Source organism: Ochotona princeps, chromosome 6 (genome assembly GCF_030435755.1).
Source record: "Ochotona princeps isolate mOchPri1 chromosome 6, mOchPri1.hap1, whole genome shotgun sequence".
In the NCBI taxonomy this organism is placed as follows: Eukaryota; Metazoa; Chordata; class Mammalia; order Lagomorpha; family Ochotonidae; genus Ochotona; species Ochotona princeps.
Genome location: NC_080837.1, coordinates 76,022,872 through 76,046,429, shown reverse-complemented (window position 1 = coordinate 76,046,429; position 23,558 = coordinate 76,022,872). Strand labels below are relative to the sequence as shown.

The 23,558-nt window shown below is 40.4% G+C and overlaps 1 protein-coding gene across 2 annotated transcripts in view; it reads right to left on the bottom strand.

Moving 5' to 3' along the window:
* GABRB3 (gamma-aminobutyric acid type A receptor subunit beta3) overlaps positions 1-22,877 on the bottom strand; it is a 214,533-nt gene extending 191,656 nt beyond the window's left edge. The window contains exons 1-3 of one of the 2 annotated variants that reach the window (XM_058666520.1): positions 22,798-22,877; positions 21,805-21,896; positions 21,518-21,585 (exon numbers count right to left, since the gene is read on the bottom strand). In XM_058666520.1, the coding sequence (XP_058522503.1) occupies positions 21,518-21,585; positions 21,805-21,896; positions 22,798-22,877 (240 nt within the window). Of the gene's footprint in view, positions 1-21,517; positions 21,586-21,804; positions 21,897-22,025; positions 22,270-22,797 lie in introns of those variants that run through there. The other variant, XM_004597601.4, reaches the window with a different exon arrangement.
* Positions 22,878-23,558: the final 681 nt, after the last annotated feature.

Genomic DNA, 23,558 nt, shown 5'->3' with positions numbered 1-23,558 from the left:
ACAGTAACAGTCCTTAGGGCATGTTCAACTAAATAAATAAGAATCATTCAGAACACAGAGGCATGACAGTCAAGATTAACAAAAGTATGAGTTTATGCTAGAATTGAATAAGCCTAGTTTCTTATGAAAAGCTACCACAATGAGCTGTTTTATAATAATATGACTCCATTGCTGAGCTCACAAACAGGAAAAACCTGCCAGAGAAGTGACATCTTAGGGAAGCCTGTGATGTGGTCCAAAGAAGTCAAGAATAGAGTTATGAAGTTATACCAAGGTAGAAAGAAAAGCACTTTGTGTGCTAATAGCTTATAGGAACTCAGAAATATCAGGAATTATAAAAATGTTCCAAAGCAGTTTTACTTTCATATTTCATTGTGAATCAATCACCACTTTAAGTTCCCCCGAACAATTGCAGCATTTGCTCTTTGCTTTTCCCCTCTAAAATTAGATACTATGAAATGTTATTAGCATCTACAAAACAATAAATCTGCATATTTTTGTAATCTTTCTAGATTTCGAAAGATTCAAAGACTAGTAATGTTGAAACTTACATAATGCAATTTTTTTTGCAAGAGTTCTCCAAACTCTGAGCTTTTGAATTTCCCATGTTGATAAAACTGGAGGGGGTTAAATTTTGATGAAAAAAACTCTACAGAATTCATAGGATCTCTTTCTTCTTAACAAAGTAAATTTACCACTTCATGTTAATCAAATATTTAAAATGAAATAATAACCTTTTTAAGCATCAACTGCCAGCACTAGCAACAATTAAATTGTGAAAATTCAAACCCAAAATGCTCAGGAATGTGTCCAGAACAATTGCAGATGAAAAATCGCATTGTTTCCAAGTCTATAGTCTCTGACTCTGGGAAACGGTCCCAACAGTAATAACAGAGCAGTGACCAGATTTCCTTCCGTTAGAAAAGAATTCTAAACATAGGTCATAAGAGAAAGGATCTTAAACTACCCGCCTCCACCTCCTACCCTCGGTTTGGAATTTGATGTTCAGTTTCTAATTTCCATTGTACCCCAATAAACTCCAACCATATCTGAGAGGAAAAAAAGGATAAATCTAACTCATTTTCTCTCTTCTAAAGTGGCTTGTGCTGCTGTTGATTCAACATGCAGTGACTGAATTTTGGTCAGGGAAGAAATCTTTCTCCCACTCCTTTCTCGATTTCATGTGTCAATTTTGTTCTTTTTCTAAATAATTTCAGATTTTGGTTTTTCAGGATAAGGGCCTACGCTTTGCATGACACTCCATACTGCTGCAGCTCATATCTGCATCTCGAACTTTCAGTTGTATTATATAACATGACTTTTAGCGGTTGCTTGGCAGTTAGCACACACCAGCCTTTCTGTCTTATCCAGGAAAGCTTACCACTCCACACAGAAACAAACATGCTTTGGAATACTCAACAACTAGCACTGTGCTACTTAACCAGCAAAACAAGGCCCCTTTGCTAATTCCAAGTCTGTTTTCATCCCTTCTTTCTGATCCCCCTCTTAGCCATGCAGTTACCTAAGGAAACACTGATGAGTAGACAGGGGGACATGGAAATACTTTTCACCAACATCCACAACTGCACTAAGACTTCTGTATCATTCATTGTTCATTCTTTTAGTGCATGCTTTTTAAATGTATCCATATTTTTAATTGATGGATAAAACTTAGATGCAGAGTTCTCCCTTGGTATCCATGGTGTTTCTGTAGCAGGATCCCCATGGATACCAAAATTCACAGATGCTCCAAGTTCCTTACATAAAACGACTTTGCATGTAACCTACACATTTCCCCATACACTTTAAATTGTCTCTAGCTCCTTAAATTGTCCAATATAAATGCTGTATAAATAGTTGGCAGACTTATTTTATCTGCATCTTATTTACAATGCTGATTTTTACAGTTTTTGTTCCTATTTTTGATCCTCTGTTGGTATGGATGGATGCAGAACCCGTGGATGAGCAGTGTCAACTGCATTTAAGGAGTCAGTGTGATGCCTGGATATGTATGTCCACAGTGAATTGTTTAAATCCAGCTGACTCACATAGCCACTGCTTTACATTTTTATCCTTGTTTTATAATGAGAACATTTAAATCCCCCCTCTCAGCAACTTTCAAGTATAGATTAGGTTGTTACTGACTGGAATCACTGTGATATAAAATAGGTCTCCATAATTTGTTCCTCCTGTCTAACTGAAATCTTCTGTACCTGGGCCATCCCACTCTCTGGGGGGATAGTGTCTCTGAAGATAGGTTCCTTTTTTTGCTTCTGTACATCTGCTCAATCAAAATATCATCATTATCAACACCCATGCTGAACACATCTAACTGTTTTTCCTTTGTTCTAATGTTTCCTCAAGAAAAATTTAAATCTGCCCCTTGCACAAACCAAATGCAGCAGCATCTGTTAGATGCTGAGACTCCCAGAGCTGCCTGCCCACATGTTGCTAATTCCCTAGCTGCTCCAGACTTGAGGGGCTGACAGAATGTCCGCTGGGCATCTCTGACCAGATTCAGGAGCTGATCTTTAATACTAACATCTGGTCTCTGTAAATATTAACTCCATCCAATCCATTTCACTGCACATTAAGCAGACGCACTTCATGCACAGTGGCAGGAGCCATCGGGATTTTCTGTCTTAGCAATGGTAGAAGAAATAATATTCCTTATTCCTTAAGTAATATTCTACATAAGAAGCCAGATCAGTGAGTAAAGACAATGACGGATTCTTGCTGCTTCTAAGTGGTCCAGACTACAGCAATAGCAATACAAAATGAGTGTTTACTATATTACTAAAATTATTGGGCAAGACTGGGTTAACAACTTGGGAAAGAGTAAGAATAAACAGTATCTTGAAGCATAAATGACAAGGTGCAATGCAATTCTGAGAGTCTAACTAGCAACCGGGGCACAAGAAGAGGTTACAGATTGGTGCCCTCCCAGAAACGGTGTCGAAAAATACATGATCAAGGAAAATGACTGTAAAAAAGAATTCAACAACTAGGGGCAAGAAGTTCAGCAAAGGGCACGTTATATCTCTTTTAAAAACAGAAACTTTTCCTTCACACACGGAGATGAAAGTGAAAACCCTAACGGAAGGGAAGGTATGTTGAAGAGGATCAGCGACTGTTGACAGAGGAAAACCAATCACAGAACACACGTATGTGAATCCAGACAGGGAGGAAAGCATGTCTGGAGAGCACATCAGGGCTGGGGTGAGTAGGGCACAGGTTCAAATGCACCAATGCCCCTCATCTTCCTAAGGAAACAAAATCTGAGTTCAAGAAATGCCAAGAAACAGTGCAAGTGGGAACGGAAATTTTTTAAAGGGATGTTCCAAGTGGTAAAGGACATGTTAAAAAAAAAAAAAAAAAACACTACGCTACTGACAGTTGTAATTGTACTTAAACACCAGACACCACTTTCTCCTGATAGATAGGCTCACTTGTGTCACTTTGACCATTCTATTTTTAGACAAAAGCTGAACACACCCCTAACTCTAAGTGGGCAGAGAAACTAGAAAAAGGGTTTTGATGTTGTGAATGTGGGAGGCAGCAGCAAGTGTTTCAGGGCTAGCAGAACAAAGATATTTGACAGGTCAGAAGGCACAAAGACACAAGACAAGAACTCGGCAACAACAACAAAAAGGTCTTAATCCAGAATAGCACCATTGGTAAAATGCATGACCTTCATGTAGGAAGAAACCAAAGATCAGAAGTAGCCAAGAAACTTGTGCAAATGTGAATTAGGTCGGAATGCCATTTATTGAAGCGTTGTTGTGTGGGGAAAGAATCAGGTCAATGAGGAGAACTGGCTACTATTCATCTCACAGTCAATGGGAAAAATTCAACTTCATCCAAATTCCCTTTCCAATGAAGTGTTAATGATTACTTAACAGTCTTCCCTGCATTAGTACACTAAACTTTGGAACATACTACACAAAGTCTGATTTTTCCCTCATTAACAATAGGGAGAATCGCGCACTGAAAGGTTGCTGGGATAGACAAAGTAGAAGTTCATTAAATAACGTGCTTGATTAATCAGATGCTCACTTGGCATCACCCTCACTGCATTTCCGACAAAGGTGATGGGGATGACACACCGAAGGATCTCCCTCCCCCAAGACATCGCCCAGGTCGAGCAGTTCTGATGTCAAGAGCAGGTCGTCAGTTTCCCCCTAGGTCGTCATCAACAGTCCCAGAAGATCAAAGCTCATCTTCACTGCTAAGAATGAATAAAAATTGAAATGTCATGCAGGGATGGGATCATGTGAGTCACCAGGTAAAATGGTCAGCTTTGACCTCAATACCCTTAGCAATACTGCCTTTGGAACGTCTTTGCCCTGACTTCCGAGAAAGTGCTGATTCTCTCACAGAAAACCTGTTTGGGATAATAGCATTAATTCTACCTCACCCAAGACAGTCATTTTAATGTGTAACAATTTTGCTGATATTAATCAGAAAATTAAGATAAAGAGATAGTAAATTAAGATAAACTCACTGTTAATGTTTTCAACTGTTAACTACAAATATATTAGAAAAATGAGAATTAAGAAGGGTTCCGAGATTTATTTCAACTGTAGCTTTAAGACCCCCTAATATTTTGTAGTTTTAATTTTTGTCGTCTTTCTGTGTGCCAATAGAAATTTATTGCAAAATTACAGAAAACAGCAATTATAGGCAATTAATAGGATCTCAAATAAAGTGATCTTTTCCTGAAAACTATTTTGCACATATATCAAAAACATTTGAAATATCTGTATTTATTCAATAATCTTACTAAAGCTATCTCAAAAAATCCATAATACATTTAATAATATATGCACAAAGATTTCGATCCAAACTTTACTTGTCCAATAAAAATAAATAAATCTTTAAAAAAAAAGTAGAATAGTACTTGTGTATTTAGTCTGTAAAACTAGTGCATACATCTTACATAAATGTGAAAATCTAAAATAAATACATCAATATTTCTTGTGTATTTTAAAATGTTCTTGCTTTTTTATTGGGGAAAATGTTAGATTTCGTTTTGTAAAAATAGCAAAGATGCAAAAAGTAAGGTGCTAAAAAGATAGCTATCTTTTTAGTTCCACGTCAAGGATTTTTATTTTCACTATTTAAACACATAGTACATTCCTCATAGGAAAAAATTTCTTGCCCCTGACACTGTTAAATATGCAGATAGTGACAGGATGACCCAGTGGTCTAAAGCGTTCAACTAAATATAACGGGTCAGGGTATCTTCAAATAGTTCTTAGAAGTGCATATTATGGATTTTAATTTTCTTAGCACCAAAATTAACTTCATCTTCTAATTTAACTTTTCAATGAAGTTTTTCAAATGCCTACCTATGACTTGTATGTAAAAACTCAACTAGAAATGGTGATAATCTACAGAGTTCAAAAGGTAAGGTGGGGACGAGCTGGTCATAATAGATTACAGATAGAAGTAGTCCTCTTACAAAGCAGGGAACAAGCCACTGTCTCCTTTCTTTTACCACAGGAATACACAGCAAAATAACTGCAGCTGCAAACCAGGAAGCAGGCCCTCACCAGACACTAAATCAGCCATCTCTTTGGCCTTAGAGTTCCTAGCCTCCAAAAATATGAAAAATAAATTTGTGCTCCTTAAAAGCCACCAAATGTATGCTATTGTGCTACAGCAGCCCCAGTGGACCAAGCCATAGTCCACACCTTTTTCTTACAAATTGCTTTTCAGAGCATTATCAGCAGTTCCTCGCAGGCCCTATCAGCCTTTCTCTTTTCTTCATTTTGAACTGTGTCCACGACCAATAGACACACACTGACTGAATGACTTGCTCAATGGCTCCGTCATTCCTGGGTTCTATCAAGTATCCTCTTTGTGAGTGTCTATAAGAACGAGATGTGGCCATTAGCATCTGAACCAGTACATGCAGAATGTGAACATGTGCATGTGATTGGAGATATCTGAAGAATCCCCAAATATCATCATTTGAATTTATGACACTGAACATTTCATTTGGTTGGAAAAGCAAGGTCCTTCAATAAATGCATAGGATTCAAAGGTAAATTTATTTTGGTGTAAAAACTTTGAAATGTATGCATTTTTTTCATGATACACAATTTACATGAATTTTACGAAGAATCGGCCTGCTAGCTAAGCCACCTCTTAAACCTAAATTATTTTAAATGAACTATGGAAAACAATCAGAATACGCTAGTCAACACTAGGTGGTTGAAAAACAAAGAAGAAACAGCTCATTCCTTTGCCTCTTTCCTAACTACTACCAATGCGAAGCTACAGAATATAAGGTGTTTTGATTAGCCTAGCAACAACCCATACATACGGCCTTTCTGTACCAAGCTATCACAGTCAGTGTATACCACTTAGAGCACTTCACTATGACTTCTCAAAAATAGCTTTCATTAAATATATTCACAAAACCTGGTCTCTTATATCCCTCTTCTCTACCACCCAACAGGCTCCATAGTCAAGACAACAGAATTCTCTCTTTGTTTTGCACTACAGGTTTTCTTTGATATTGCCTGCTTCTTTCATGATTGCCACGATGATGCAGGTAGTCACAAAGAAAGATCTCCACAGAAGTGTGATCTGGTGAGACTGATTTGTGTGTGCTTCCTCTAGTTCACTGACAGTTTCTATTAATATTGCAGCATGAGCAGGTTGCAATTTTTCCCTTTGCACATCATTGCATAATCAAGCATAGTCTGGGGCAAGGTTGGCCCATTGGGAAATTGGATGTCCATTCATAGATACCTGTTTTCCTGTCAGCTTTTGTTGACTAAATTCCATGTGATTTTTCTCTTAAGGATGTTGGGGGGAGGGAAAGATTTTCATTAATTGTTTAAGAAACTGACAGATCAGATAAAAAGAGAAAAACTACTAGGCCAAAATGAACCTTGAGGTATCCACCAGTATGAGAGAGAAATTATTAAGCAAATACCATTTTTGCTTATCTTCTAAGTGGATGGAAATGCCATTCCAGTAGGCAGCTGAGAACGAATTCAGAGCAATAGCCCCTCTGACTGCTGGACTTTTCAAACCCTTAGTCTGAGTAATGCAGCCTATGCTGCTGATTGCACACATCCATGACTTCTGAGTTGGCATATTAGGAATGCTAAATCACTTACATTCAGAGCCAAGCACCTACTATGGTGCGGATGTGTCCCCTAAAAACTCATGCGTCAGAAACTCAACTCCCAACCTACTATATTTATGGTATTTGAGGGTGGGCTCTTTGGGTTGTGGGGTCAAGAGGACTCTGCTCTCCTTGAATGGATTAATAGGTCCATAGATGAAAGGATGACAGGTTGTGAGAGAACAGCTTTACACTAAACAAGCTCTCTGTATCACCCTGTGATGCTCTCCTCAGTGATAGAGTGCAACAGGGAGCCCCTCAGGAAGCCCCAGCACCACACTCTGGGACTTTTCAAACTCAGGAACCGCAAGGTAAACACACTTCCACTCATTATAAATGACCTGATAACAAGTCAGCTGTTAAACCAACAGAAGGGACACTAAAACAGTGTGTCTCCTGCTTAGCCACAAACCTTGCACCATCTTAAGGGATGGGGTTGGTCATGAGAAAGAAAGACAAACTCCTTGAGCAACACATCTTCGCTTCCATCATAGACAAACTGTTTCAAAGTGAGGAATCAGAAAACTGCTTGTTTATTCTTTATATCATGTTGAAATTCCCCCTAATAAAATGCTGTACAGTGGTTTTATCAGAATTTCACCTACAGTGGAATAGTAGGAGTCGAACGTGAAAATTATTTTTAAAACTTTGATCAATGGCCTCTTCCAACTTTTGGTCACTAAATAATGCTAAATTGGCAGTTTCCTTATTATTTGAGAATGTGCACATGTACATTTTGCTTCTTATTGAAGACAATTAACTAATTTCTTATCTTTTGAATCTCTCTTCATTCCTGTCTAAATAACAGCTCTCTTGCTCAAATTTTATGTCCATGAAATTATTTTTGCTGAAAATATTAGGAAAATAGAATGTGGTAAAACATTATTTTTGTATAGCTGTCACAATACGAAAATTCTACCATGGAGGTCTAAAATTATGATTATGTTTATTAAATGCTGTCCATCACCACCACTTGGCCAAATACAGCAAGTATTCAATGTCTACTACCAAGTCAAGGTCCCTTCCTTTTAGAATGGATTATGAACTCAATCCTAAAAATCACCTGATAGAAACATCACCAAAGTTTCAAAAATAAGCATGAAGTAAAGGTGTGTGGAATTTTTACAAGTGTGAATTTGAATAATTTGGTACCCAAACAGCATTATCTATGACAGGTAGAGAGTGAGTGATTCCCCTGAGATTACTAATATCACTCTTACCACTGTTATTACTACTACCCATGGATAATGATGATCTAGTCCGTACTGTACTCCCATTTGAAGCACACGGATAATACACTAGCATTAATTTCTGCAGGAAGATACTGGACAATCTTTTGCACCACCCTAGGATCACACTGATACCCCGCTACAAGTTTGGCACCACAATTCCATTTTATTTAGATTTGTTTTTCTTCCTTTACTTTTCCCCTTTCAACACAAGGGGAACTATACCTAAGGGGAGGTATAATGGAAGCACAATGGAAATAAATATGTCCAAAGGAAGAAACAGAGAGAAGTGTATCCCTATTCTTGCAATACAAGAATGGACTCACAGCGAAATGACAAATAAGCCCCTACATTGTTGGGAGACACCTCAACGGCAGAATGATGGACTTCTGAAGGTTCACAGAAGACAACTACTGAAAGACTGGAGAAGATAACAATGGGAGGGGGTCGGGAGGGAGAGGGGAAAACCCAATGCTTATTAAACTGGGTCATAAAATAAAGAATTAAAGAAAAATAAGAAACAGCAGCCAAAAAAAAAAAAGAGTGAGTGATTCTTGGGTGACAGCATAGGTAATGACTTGAATGCACAAGAAGTGATTTCCTCAGACAATACAGGCTTCATTCATAAATCAATAATTCAAAATTCAGACCTAAAAGTCTACCAGCATTACGTCTGAGATTTAAAATGTAATGAGCATAGATGTATTTAAATTCCAGATGTTTCCCTGCAACATGTCTGAGGCTCATAACACAGAGAGCACAGAGAGCACAGAGAGCCTGAAAAGAAAAACAAAAATGTCTTCCAGATGAGAGGGGCAGAGGAAATCCCTCAGCCTATAAAAGTGTATTATTAAAAAAGTATAAAGATTTAACAAAAAAATGCCTCCCAGATTTCACAATGGCCATACATTGAGTAAAAGATGGCAATCTGCCAGAAGACAGTGGCTCCAGTGCCACTGACCACCATATAGATAAGCAACCAAACCACATGGAGCAACAAATGACAATGAAAAGCCATTTATGTAAGGCAAGGCAAATAGAAGTCATTGTTACATTTCAAAGCTCATAAGCTCTGAAAAGCTCTCAAATCAAGGCTGGAAGCCACCACAGAAAACATCAATTGTAGCATTCCTGTAAAAAGAGGGCTGGTGTTGTGGTGCATTGGGGTAAGCTGCTGCTTATTCCACCAGCATATGAGAATATGGGGATACAAGGGGAAGCCTTTGCATCTCCACTTCCCATCCAGCTGCTTGATAAAGTGCCTTGGAAGACAGCAACTGATGCTCAAAATACCTGGCCCCCACCACCCAAGCGGAGGACCTAGATGGAGATCTGGGTTGCTGGTTTCTAGCTGATCCAGACGTGGCTGCTGCTGCAGTCATTTGGGGAATGAACCAGTAAATGGAAGAAGCATCTCTAGCTTTCTGTGAACTCCTCACCCAGATATTCTTTCAAATAAATACAAAAAGAAATCCTTTTTTTTTTTTAAATAAATGATCCAAATGAAGATGACAGAGTCTGAATGCTTCCCTAACATAAACATGAATCCTACTCTGGAATCAAGTGCTCTGACATGCAACTTTTTCCAAAGAACTTTGCTATAAGACTGTATTCTTGCAAGCTAATTACTCACATTTGTCACTAAAACTAAAATACCCTGGCATAATAGTATAAAAGAAATAATGTAGATAAAAGAGACATGTAAAAAAATCAGGTTTGGAGAATTACTTTTGAATCTTAAAAGACAAATGTTGAAGTGATACAGTATGATGCTGAGAAAGCATATCATAAGAGAAATGGAAAGATGCTGATAATGGTAGAAAGACAGATAGATACAGCAGCATATGTCCAAGAGTCTCACTGTGTTCTGAGCCTGCAAATGTCAGAACACAAACATTTCAATGAATAAAGTTTTAAACTTCTTTATATTTCTAACTCTTTTAAAGAATGATTTACTGGTTTTTAAAGAGATATAGGGATAGAGGAAGAGACAGAGAAAGAGAGAGATCTTCCATCTGCTGGTTCACTCCTGACATAACTGCAACTGTAGTACTCTGACACAACAAAGGCAGAAGCTCAGAGCCTCCTTTGTGTTTCCCACATGGGTGCCACAGCCCCAGACACTTGCACCACCCCCACTGCTTCGCCCAGGCCCTTAGCAAAGATCTGGACTTGGAAGTGGAGCAGCTAGGATACAAAGGATCACTCAAATGGGATGCAGGGGTTGCAGGCAATGGCTTTACCTGCTACAGCACAAAACCAGTTCCTCTAGGTTTTTTTAAATTTACTCACCAATATCTGTAGCCTCTTCGCAAATCTTGAATCAAACATAGGTACTTCATGGGGACTCCACAGTTAACACTTAAGCAAATATTCCATCTCATGATAGTACAGTGGCTTGTGAACGAGCCAGAAAAAGCATCTGTCCTCTGATTGTTATCACTGACTACTCATGAACTTGTACACACTCTTCATAGACTTATACAAAATCATTCACAGCAGAAATTGTAGAGACAAGTTCCTCCAAGTGCTGTTCTTTTACTGCTTTTTACCCAGATTCTTATTTAACATAAAAACATGAACAATAGACAAATTCTTACATTATTTTGGTCTTCTATAACAGAATATCCGAGACTGGGTGATTTATAAACAGCAAAGATTTATTCAGGCACATTAGAGATGTCATTCTGTAGGAGAGCAAGTTCACACCTGAGTCTGATGTCTGCTGCCGGCCATCTAGCTCTGGCTTTCATGAAGAAGACCAGGAAGTAAAGGAACATTCACACCAGAAGAAAGGAAGAGGGCTTAACTCGCCATTTACCAAAAACTCACTCCTTGAAGAGAAATCCCACTCCTATGATAATGGCATTCAATCTATTCATGAGGATAAGACTCTCCAGGTCTGACAAATGTCCCCTCTCACACTGCTGCATTGGGGATTAAGTTTGTACCACATGAACTTCGGCACGCAAATTCAAACCACGGTATATATTGTATAATCTCACTATGAATAAGATATATTATACATCGGAAAGATGTATAATAGAGCACGTTGAGAAATACAGACTCTCCTTGAGGGGATTCAATGTCAGAAGGTCAGAGCACTGATCCTATTATAGCCCTTAAGAAAAAATTCCCAATTTCCAAAGCTACCATCTACCAAACACTGACCACACCCAACATTTTCAAGAAGTTTCATTTTGTAGTTAAAATCAAACTATTGTTGCTGTGCTAGGAGCCTTTCATATCCCCTGCTCTCCAACATGCATCTCTCTTTCCCTATATCATTCAGTCTTACAATAATGCCAAGAAAATAAGAAGCCTTAAATGCACAAATTCTGATGTAGCAGACTGTCACTACAAAACAAAATCCTGTGTATTTTTACTCATTAATTTAATACGGGTTTAGTCCTCCTTTACAGAAACTATCCCTCATGTCATGTGGTTGGTATACACTACCAAAATGCTCTCCACTCTGTGAACACTATCTACGGAAGAGACTTAATTACTGCAACAACATATTACCATTATTACATATTACCATTCACAGGGCCTGGCTATACTAAAAACCATTGTGCTTCCATTCTTCAGTGAGTTCTATTAAGAACTCTGTGACAAAGAGTTTAAAAAGCCCTCTATCCCTCCACAGAGAAAAATTCTGGAGTCAAGCACACTAGAAATCCGGAAAATGTTAAGTTCTTTATTCCTCTCATTAAGATTTACAAAATCATGAACAAATTAAAGGACATGACAAGTCCTAAAGCGAACAAACCTATTTTATGTGTTTAACATAATTTACAATATGATCTGAGGAAACATACTTTGATTTTAGAGCACACATTATCATTCCATAGAACAGAATTCTCTTAACCAGCCATTGTGTTAGCGCTTATCACAAAAAAAAAAAAGGATATTCTCAAAGGGAATTTTGATGCCCCAGGCCACAACACAGAAAAGATTCAGAAATGAAAACTCATTCAACAGCACTCTCAGACAAATAAGTTACCTCCAGAGTGTTTAACAGCACGGAAGAACACTGAACATCATCAACCCTGACCTTCAGTAATCCCGAACCGCGTGTGGGATGCACACTGCTTTAGAAAGGCAAGCACATTTGGAGCCCTGTAACTGAATGCAGACCTAACACCTTCGGAATGCACCAATCATGTCTGGGTGGAAGCTGCCCATGCGAACCCTTCCCGTGCCAACGCTCCCCAAAGACTCTCGGTTCACACCTTTGGAATTACTGATCTAAGGGAGGCATTGTTTTCCTTAATTCAGATTTTCTTCTTATTCTTTGCAAGTTCACAGCAATGTTCATATCCAGAGTTATGTTTAATTTGTAAAAGATAGCTGGCCAATTAAGGGACATAAAATAAACAGATCAACAAGACAGCCTTCCTGACTACAAGGATCATTTGCTCCACAAATTCATGTAAACAGTATTTCCCGGCACTCCCTTAATGATGTGCAGCTGCCATTCTAGCCTACTTTCTTCTCTGCTAGAAGGACTTGCAGAATTAGCACAACTGGCAAAAATCAATAGTATTACCATTAATTGTGTAGATTTTTATTCCTTTTTCAATTATTTTGGTCTGCCCTGAATTATACGTGCACACCCATTAAACACACGTATTATTTTCAACAATATATAAAATTTTTAGCATGAAAGGGCACCTAAGAATCTTTGTTTCTTCTATTCACTGGAAATAATATCTGTAAAATCTCATCCAAAAAGTCTTATCTTAAAGGAACAATGATGTAATGTTGAACTAACCACCATGTTAGATATTTGTATCAAATACAGAGTTATACAGCTTTAAAACAGTACACTTGTTAGTCTTCAAAGTCAGTAAAAATAAAACAAATGCTGTTTCATATCATAAATTATAGCATATAGATTGAGAAAAGAGTTTGCATAACAGGAACTCTTGTTGAAGAACTGGGACAAATGTTGATACAATCAACGGAATCTCTATCTGTAAACTGGATGAAGTATATAGTAAAATACAAAAGAACTGTGGAGTTTTCCAACCTTAATTCTATTTTTATGCATCTCAAATGCTACTACCGTAAATGCTAAGGTTGTTGTTACTTCTACTCATGGCTATGTATGATGTCTAATTCAGTGAAAAAAATTTTTTAAATAGTATACATTGGTTAGTACGGACAAATTGCTCCTATTCTTGATGTGGTCTCTGAACAACCAAGGAAATAGGTGGAATCAACATCCCACGCCACTGTTTGCCTTGAATCAATGACACTGGGAAAACTGCCAAGAAATGAGACTTATGCAAATTCTGTTGTTCCAATTTTTCAGTTAGAGATTCATTTGAACAACTGACATAACTGACCCAAAAGTAATTTGCATTAGAAAACTAACAAGCTAATGAAAATCACCAGAACTCCAAAGCTCTGATGCAAAGCAACGCAAAGAAAAAAATAATCAAGACTTGGCTAGAGCACAGAGAACCATATCCTACATTTGTTTTTCAAACAGCCAACAAAATTTCAAGTGAAAAAAAGTTATCTGATATTTAGAATGTCCACACCAAGCCTTACATAGGCTGAGTTTTCTGCAATTACAGCAATATTTTACTCTTTATTTGTGCTTTGAAAACAGCCTAAAAGCTCCCCCAATAAAAGGAGGAATAGCAAAAATACTTGTTTTTACTACAATGGTTTTATACTGAGTACAATTTCACAAATTGTGATTAAGCTCCATATTTAGCTTAAAAGATTCTTCTCAGACATGAGGTAGCATTTTGAGCTATAGAATTATTTCTTTGGAATTTACACATTTATGCATGCATTACATATTTATTCATTTATTTATTCTTTGTGCTTTCTTTCAATAAATATCTGACAGATATTTCTCAGCTTTTGAACATGATGCCAGAACTGCTTATACACACTGGTTTCATAGAGTAAATGGTCTCCTGGTGCAAAAATGGAAAGAGAAAGACTAAGCAAATGAGGCCACCCAAATAATATCTAGCACTGTGATAAGTGTTATAGGGAATGAATAAGGTTGCATGTAAAAATAGAATGAGAAGATCTAATTTAGATAGCAAAGAGGATAATGGAAGAAGATAAAATACCATGAGACCTTAACAGAGCATCCTTGTCACAGTAGAATGATAAAGCGGAAAGACCAAAGAAGCAGCATCCAATCCCAGCTTTCTCATTTAACAAGAATAAGAGAGTCAGTGCTTTCTCTGAAGCTATTTTCTCATATGAACAATTCAGGCAAGGTTAACATTTGTATAAAATGTCTCACCAGGTTGATCAATAGATTGGATGATAAAACATGACACTGTGGATGAGTAAAGACAGCGGTTTCTTGAAATACAATATACCACTAGTCATGGTTCTAGTTGTATACACTGTTGAAATGACAATAAAGTGTTTGGAATATCACATAAGTTTCATTAATAAAGCACCAGTATGCCTGAGAGGATTACCTCAGATTTTGAAAGCAGCTTTACTGTAGGTGAAAATGCCACCAAACTGCACCACATGCTGCAGAGAAATCTTTCTGTGAAAGGAAAAATACTAAACTTTCTTGTTGTATTTAAAGAACTGACCAAAGCCACTGCACTCATCAGCAAATGACACTCTGGAGCAGTCAGCAACAATAATACCAAAGCAAGACCTCCACCAGCAAAAAGATCACAACTTTCTGAGGGCTCAGAAGACCACTCGTATTTCTTAGCACACATACAAGAAAATCAATTTGGAAATATGATATCTCAAACACTTTGCAAACTGCAAAGTTACACAAAACTATTAGTCACCAACTTCCTAAGTTACACCTCAGCACACAATACAAAGTCATCTAAAGGATTTTCAATGTTCAGTAGGCATCATTTATTTATTCCAATGCATGGATCTCCAGTTGGATGTCAACAGTACTGATCCACATTGCTGTGCTTGTGAAAATCGACAAGTCTGAAGTCCCAGAGTTTGAAGAGTGACAATCTACACATGCCATTAAAATTTCTGCATGCATTTAATAATAATAATACTATCTTCATTACAAATAATCATACCATACTTCATTTACACAAGCACTAAATCTACAAGGTACCTTTATTTGGCAAGTAATCCAAGAAGGGATGCAATTGTTGAAATTATTTATCCTAAGCTAAGGAAATTTATACACCATATTTTGTCTTTATACAAGTGAAGACAAACTGGACATAATTTGTCAGCTGAAACAGAATTACCCACCAGTGTAATTGTTCTTCAAATGCTAACAAGCAGATTTGTGCCATCAATGCAAACTAAACATTTACTGAATATCAACTGCGGGCAGCACACGGTGAGTTTCCTGAACCCCTCAGAGACTCCCAGAAGAGACCATCTCACACACACACACACACACACACATCAATGAGTGTAAAATCCATTCTTAGGAGATGTCATAACATAAGCTTCACAACATCCCTTAGGGGGAAGACAAAGAGCGTTCAATGTACACTCTCCATTCTGTGCATCCTAACATTAAACACCAACTTCCCTTCAAAGGGAGCATATTATGTAAGGTATTATTGTCATCCATTTCTGAAGTTCATTGTATGCTCTCTTATCACTGCCCAGCATTGATGTATGATCATAACTTATGCATGAAACACACTGCCAGTGAAAGTAATGTCCTCAATAAACAGCCTTACCTCCAAAATGCAGCAACCTGGAACCAAACACTGTTGTACTCCACAGAACTTATCCCAAGAGAGCCTTCCATATAAGCAGTTTTCCGACTCCAACTGGGTCAGAGAAGCATTCTCCCTTTCTGCTGATTCATCCCCTGGCTTTGTAATAACAGCATTTGCACATTTCCTCCTTTAAACTGCTAGTAATGATTCAAATGCAAACTCTGAATATGTACCATGCCCTGGAAGAATTCAATAAAAGACAACTTTCCAACCTGTGTGTGGGGGGGTAGGTGTCTGCACTGTGATTTTTTTCTGCAGAGCTACACACTTTGTGATAAGGCTCGTGTCAATACTATGGTAATTTGGAAGCCTACAACTGAAATTCTGAGGATGAGGGGATTTGCTGAAGATGTTGCCATCCCATTGGAAGTACAATCCATGGCACCCCATCCTATCAGTCTCTTTTCAAGCTCACTACCTGGTCTGTTGCAGTTCAGCTCCTCCTGCCTGAGTACCAACCCAGGTTTCAGAAACACCGGCCATTCTTTCAGGGATCGCCGATGGCAAAGCAACTTCTAAATTCAAAAATGTGGACAGAGGGTGTTGCTGGAGTTAAGTTTGGTCAGAAAAGACCCAAAGGTAGAATTTTCCGAACATCCATTCCAGACAAAATCCCAGCCATGTATGTTTTCTTTTCCTCTTTCCTTCTCTTCTGAAAAGGAGAAAAATATAAAAAGGGATAACACAAAAAGACAGAATATGTCTGTGCGTGATTTGTACATAAGTGAGACTGTACCCACTGAATAGTGACAACTATTCCTGAAATGTGCTAACACTATGTTCTTATGTAGCACGTTATTTCACACTGAATTACAAGAACAAAACCCAATTGTGGCTAAATAAAAACAACAGAACTATCATATGGAAGAACACACCTCATAACTATTGATACTCACTACAGACTATCTAAAAAGGATATGAATTTTAAAAAAGCATAATTCATGATTTATAGGCAAGAAATCACAAAAAAAAATTTTGTGAAGTTCTCTTTTCATTAGGGTTGTGCTAATCTTAGTGGAATAATTAACAATAAAGTAATAACAACAAGCAGCTTATATCACAGAAATCAATACTAATATAACTACACTTAGAACCTAGATTCATATCTCCCATATACTATAGTTAATTAAATATAAGTTAAATACCTAAGTTAAATCTTTTCTGAATTATTAAATCAAATAATGGCTCAATCTTATAAATAAAAATATAATAGCTTCCACTTCATTGTTTTAAATTAAAATTTTCAAATTGATTTGTTTTTCAATACTGTCTGTGTTTCCTATGTTTTCAATAATTTTCCTATATTTATTCATCACTCCATAGAGCTATTCAACGTGTGTTTATTATGTGAGCACACTAAGAACACCAATCAGTAAAATTATAACTAATGCGGATAATCATTTTCAGTACTGAGTCTATACAGTCTCATTTTAAGAAATGTATGCATTAAACCAAACTACTGCAGCAACTAAGTGTAACTTTTAAAGGTTATTTGAGAGACCAGCTCAATGGCTCAATTGGCTAATCCGCCCCCTGCAAGCGCTGGTTCAAGTTCTGACCTCTCGAAATCCCATCCAGTTCCCTTGCTTATGACCTGGGAAAGCAGTAGAGGATGACCCAAAGCATTGGGATCTTGCACCTGTGTGGGAAAACCAGAAGAGGGCCCTGGCCCCTAAGTTTTATTGGCTCTGCTCTAGCTGTTGTAACCATTTGGGAAGCGAACCAGTAAATGGAAGATCATTCTGCCTTTCTTTCCTTCTCTCTGTAAATCTACTTTTCCAATAAAAATAAATAAATCTTCTTAAAAATCGTTTGAAATTGTAAAACAGAGGATAAGAGAAACAAGGAAAGTTACATAAAATGGCTATTCACAATTGTCAGGTCAGCCACTAAAACAGAAGAGCAAGAAAAGTTGAAAGATTTACGAAAAATAGAAATGTAGTATATCCTCACCATCCAGGACAAAAAAGCTATGGAAAATCAGTGCTAAATCGTCAAATATTAAAATAAATTCTTAAAATTTCTTCTACAAACCATCTAAACAAACGATGACATCCATATCTATAAGTATAATTTATCCTTTTGTTTCAGGTCAGATTTACTCTTCAGAGAAACCACCTATACATATCACCAATGTTTTAACACCATAAGATGAAAAGCACTTTAGCAGTACTATTCCATGGTATCTGTTATTATTCTTTGCAATCACCTCCCTCAAAAAAAAAAAATCACACGGACAAGCATCTATGTGTCTTCTTCAACTTCAGATACACATATTTTTCAACATCATGATTTGAAACATTGATGAATTTTTTTCCTACAGATCATTCTTTCTCAATAGTGTATCTCTGAAAACTTGAAGTAAAAATAAACCAAGAGGTGACCATCTATGTGTGATCATTTCTCCCTAATTCTCTGGCAGGTTTCATTTTTTTCCACCTCACCATCCTCACTCCTGTCTAAATTTACATTTTGGCCAAAATAATTATCTTAAACTACATCCCAAAAATAATAATAGGCATCTGCTTAAAGTGATGTTAATGGTAATGTGATTTTCAAAAAAAAAAAAAACAGCATCTGAGATCCTTAACACTGTGGAGAAGGTCCTAAGTGCACGGGGCCTTGACTTGCATTTGCAATTTCATCTCCCTTCTCAAACTCTGACCTTTTTAATCCATCCATCCATACCCTTGCCACTTTCTGCCAAGAATGTGTCTTCCATTATGACAGTAAGAATCCTATTCATTCCTCTCAAGCAATTTAAATGCATTTTTTGCCAAGCTTTCCACAACAAAATTGTATTGTCTACCCATCTTTTTCTGCCCTGTCTCTCCCTCCTACATATTCCTGTCATTTGCTTACCACATCCTACTTTTTCTACAACGAGACTTACCACATCCTACCTTTTCTACAACTATTTGACTTATCTCCTCTAATAATCACAACACCCTTAAAGCAAGATCACTACTGAATTACCTTTATAACTTTCAGCACTTAATTTAATGTAAGTAATAAAGCGGTTAAGAAAGTTCGCAGGTAGAATCCATTGCTTTTAGACAACATGGTTGCTTGCTCAAATCTTATACTCACATTTTTTTGTTGTTTCCCTGTAGTAGCTATGGTCATGAATAAGTATGTTAAGAAAAAAATAAAATTTTCTATGGCATGATGTGACCAATCAGCTTGTAGAAAGAAGACAACATTTCAAGTGTTGTCAGTCACGTCTGTCCAATAGTCTTTGTTTTCCCATCCTATTAATCTCCAATTTGTTGCTGAAATAAGTCTGTGTTTCAGAGACCCTACAAAAATTATTGCCACAAGAACGAAAAAACGCAAACAAGTAGACCAAGTCTGTACTGTGCATGTTTGTTGGCTGTCTTGGCAATAGACACTTCAAAACTGTTATTATAATGGTCTAATATCCAATTTGTCTGATTATTACAGAGCCCAAAGAAAACTGGAAGACCTTAACAATTACTAAGGAGTGAGGAAAATACTGATAAGGATTTTTTAATATGCCTAAGTTCAGCCTGACGACAATTCAATTTGAAAATGGAGTTTAAAAATAACCTACACAGAATGTGAGATGATCTGCAATAATATTCTCTTCATTTCTCTTGTTATATTTTTATATTATTTTGTTCAAGAACTACATCAAGACATGTGTTCTTCCACTTGATACCCACTATAATTATTTCTGATGTAATAATTCACTAAATATTCTATTAATTTCCATGCTAAATTTTCTTCTCCAGAGAATGTGAAGGTCTCAATGGAGAAAAATCACAAACTGCAGAGTGGATCCTGAATATATTAACTGTTCCCATTAGACACCAAAACAAAATCTTTTGGATGTAATTATTTTATAAAATTAAAAGTAAGTTAAAAAGCAAACATAGTCGACTTTTTAGTGTAAGTTATTCAAAGTCCCATTTTCTTCCGGTTTTCTTGCTAATACTTGTATTATAATAATCTCTTAATACACCACAAATATTCCAGGTAGCACACTTGGAAACAAAGGTACAACTTTTTAATCACAGGTTGCAATTTCAAAATCTTTATAGATTAAGGGGAAAAAAAGATGAAAATAGTTTAGTGTGATCAAAAAAGAAAATCCCCAGTAATACAGACTAAAATAGATCTCACTAAAACATATTTTGAATCACTTCCTTTTTTCATATTGGTCCCTTGTCTATAACTTACTGCAATGGTTCCCAGAATACCGCCTTCAGGTTGCCAACTTCAAAGCAACTTGAACCACCAATTCTCAACACTGAGACCCCCAAGACCCCGCTCTGGTTAGGCTCAATCAGAACCCTTTGGAATAAAGAACCTGATAAGTATACATTTGAAACAAGTCTGTTCACATGATTCTGAGGGACACCAGAATTGAGACACCTTTTGGGTTGATCTAAAAACACGCCATGTTATAGCCTCTGTGTTGCGTGTCCAAAGGAAAAAGAAGAGTTGCCAAATAATCTCTTCCAACCAATACTGTTTGATCAGATCATTCTGACAATTCCTAAATGCCATTCAGTAGAAAGTCAATCCTGTTTCCAAAATCTCAGGGTATTTCAGCTCAATTAACAAGTGAAAGCGGTCATATTTCTCATTACTTCCTGACGCCCTAAAGCATCCCTTGCAAAAGCCAGCGCCATCCTCTCCGCACCTCGAGACACTGACCTCCGCTTTCCACGGACCAGAACCCCACTCCTGTCAGTACTTGCAGGAGCCCTGAGCGACACTTAGCTCACCAAGAGCTTCCCTTCCTCTCCTCTGACAGCTGTCTGCAGCACCGGTCCTCCAAGGTAGGAGGTCCCCCCAACAGGGGCCGTCAGCACCTCGGACAGCAACCGACGTAGCTGGCTTCCGGCGCTCAGCGTCCCTGAGAAGGCCTACGGTAAAGCCGCGGGACCCAAGAAAATGTCGTCGGACACCCGTAGAGTACACAGACCACAGCCCCTGGCTCTCCTCCCCAGCAAACAACAAAGGAAACCTGAAGTACCTCTTACCTAGAACATAGGAGCCGCCCCCACATCTCGCTCTCGTCCCGCTTCCCCAGCGCCTGTTGCTACAGAGGCAAGCAGCCGCTCCGGCAAGCCTAGGCACCGGGCGGTAGGGGCTGCAGGAGCCCAGGAGAATTAGGACGGCGCTGACAGCCGGGCGCTAGGCCAGCCCAGGACCCCTTTGGCAGGAAGGGAGCGCCCTTGGCTTAGCCCGGACGCCCACGACGCCCCCAGAGCACTCGGCCCGATGGAAAGAGTCCTACTAGCAGAGGCCGGCGCTCAAGAGAACACGGGCCCCCTCTGCGTGCCGGGGAAGCCTGGCCCGGCCAAGGAGGCCTTCGGCCCAGTACTGTGGACGCTTGTGGGCCCAGACAACCGGATAGGGGCTTGGGAACAGCCCCAGGGAGGGCGGCCACTCACCATGTTGACTTCGGAAACCATGTCGATGCTGGCGATGTCGATGTTCATCCCCACACAGACCGGGGGACCTGCGGGAAGCGCACCACACGGGGATCAGCAGGAATCCGGCATGGGGTGAGGGTAGCCCTAAAGACCGGGGGTGGCCCGGGAGGGGGCGCAGGTGGAGAACCATCCCCCCTACACACCCCGCTGCAGCTCAGCGGAGGCAGCCCCGGCCTCCCTCCTCCACCCGGGCCGCCAGCGCCGCGGGTCGAGCTTCCCGCAGCGGCCGCGCGCATCCCACTTACCCCCGAAGTCGGGTCTCAGGCGGATGTCGTAGCCTTTCAACAGCTTGTCCACCGTCTCCTTCACAAAGGACATGTTTCCGGGATCGTTCACGCTATGGGAATGGGGTAGGGGGTATGGAGAGCAGGGTCGGACGGCCGCTCACCTGCCAGCTCCCGGCGCGCACCCCGTGCGCCCTGCCCGCCACCCGGCCCGCTTCCCGTCCACCCACCCGCGCCCCTACCTCTGGGCGCAGCACACCACTGCCACCAGCACCGGGGCCGAGAAGAAGCCGAAAAGCCTTCCTCCTGCAAAGCCCCACATCCCTCCGCCGCGCCCCGGCACGGGGGAGGGGGAGCCCCGCCGCCGTCGCGACCCGCAGCCGGGGCTGCTCCTGCTGCTGCCGCCGCCGCCGCCGCCGCGCTGGCCCCGAGCGGAGGAGGGCGGAGGGGGAGGGGGAGGCGAAGAGGAGGAGGAGGAGGAGGAGGAGCGGGAGCGGGGAGAGGAGGAGCCGCGGAGCGGGAGCCGGGGGAGGGGAACGGGCCGGGCAGCTGGAGGCGGAGCCGGCCGCGCCACGCACCCTCGCCAACCCGGCTCACGCCAGGGCCGCGCGGCCCGGACCCTGGGCGCTCTCTGCAGCTAAAGGGGCCGCCACACAGGACTCGAGCGCGAGGACCGTGGGGTCCGCGGGCCGTGGAGTGCAGGGTCCGGCCTTGCGGAACCCTGCGGGAGAAAGCGCGGCTGCTCAGCGTGGGGCAGGCCCCGGCTGCCTGTGGCCTGGCGAGGGGTACTGGCAGCACTGGCAGCGCTGGCAGCTGCGATGATGGGAGCGTCACCCGCTGCTACCCCCAACCCCCAACTCGATTCGACACCCTTCCCTCGACCCCCCGCCCAGCTGCGGCGCAGGCTGAGTCGGTGGGTTCACTACGGCGCCTCTTTTCCGTAGGGATGCGCGCCACCACATTCGCGAGAGAGACTATAGAACCAGGGGGTGGGTGGACAAGCCCCCGCCTCACCTGCGGGGCTCGGGGCCTCGGGTCGCCAGGGTCCAGTGGAGCCAGGTCGGAAGCAGCAAAGCAAGGAGCCGGGAGCACATGGCGCCGTTCCTGGCGCATAACCTAAGTGGGATCCGTTCTCCTGCTCCGTCAGGGACTCGGGGATTCCCGCCCCTACCCCCACCCACGGGCTTTCCCTCCTAAGCCATCCTCCAGCCCCTCGCATGGCGACCTGGATATTTATTTATAAGTTATAACGCTGTCAAAAAAAAAATCGGTTTCTTAAAGTGTTCCTCTCCCTCGCGCCATTGCCCATTCCGTGGAAGAGGCTGAGCCCTTCCTGCGAGTACAATTACGATGCTAATGACTGCTGAGGGGAGGCCTGAATAGACATATTTTATTATTGGCCAGCTGCAATCCCTAGTCGAGGCTGGGAGACCCTAGAGCTGCCATTCCAACGTGTGGGAAAAGGTGAATCTTATAGCGCAGATGGGAACTGTCCGTGGTTCTTAACGTAAAGCAAGGATCCTGGTTTTCCCTATGACAGACTTCCATTCGCGATTCTCATTACAAGACCATTGGCTCATTAGCCCAGAAAGACGCCGGTTCACCAGGCTCCATCCTGCCCTTCACCACCGCCAGCCTCCGGAACACATGCTCATCTCTGGCTACAAGTGGTATGCCCGAGTGACTTATTCTCAACAAAGTTTCCCTGCCCCTCAGACTTCAATATTGAAGATGTTTATGCCGTTCCCCTGTGGTCAACCATCAAAGCCCATAAA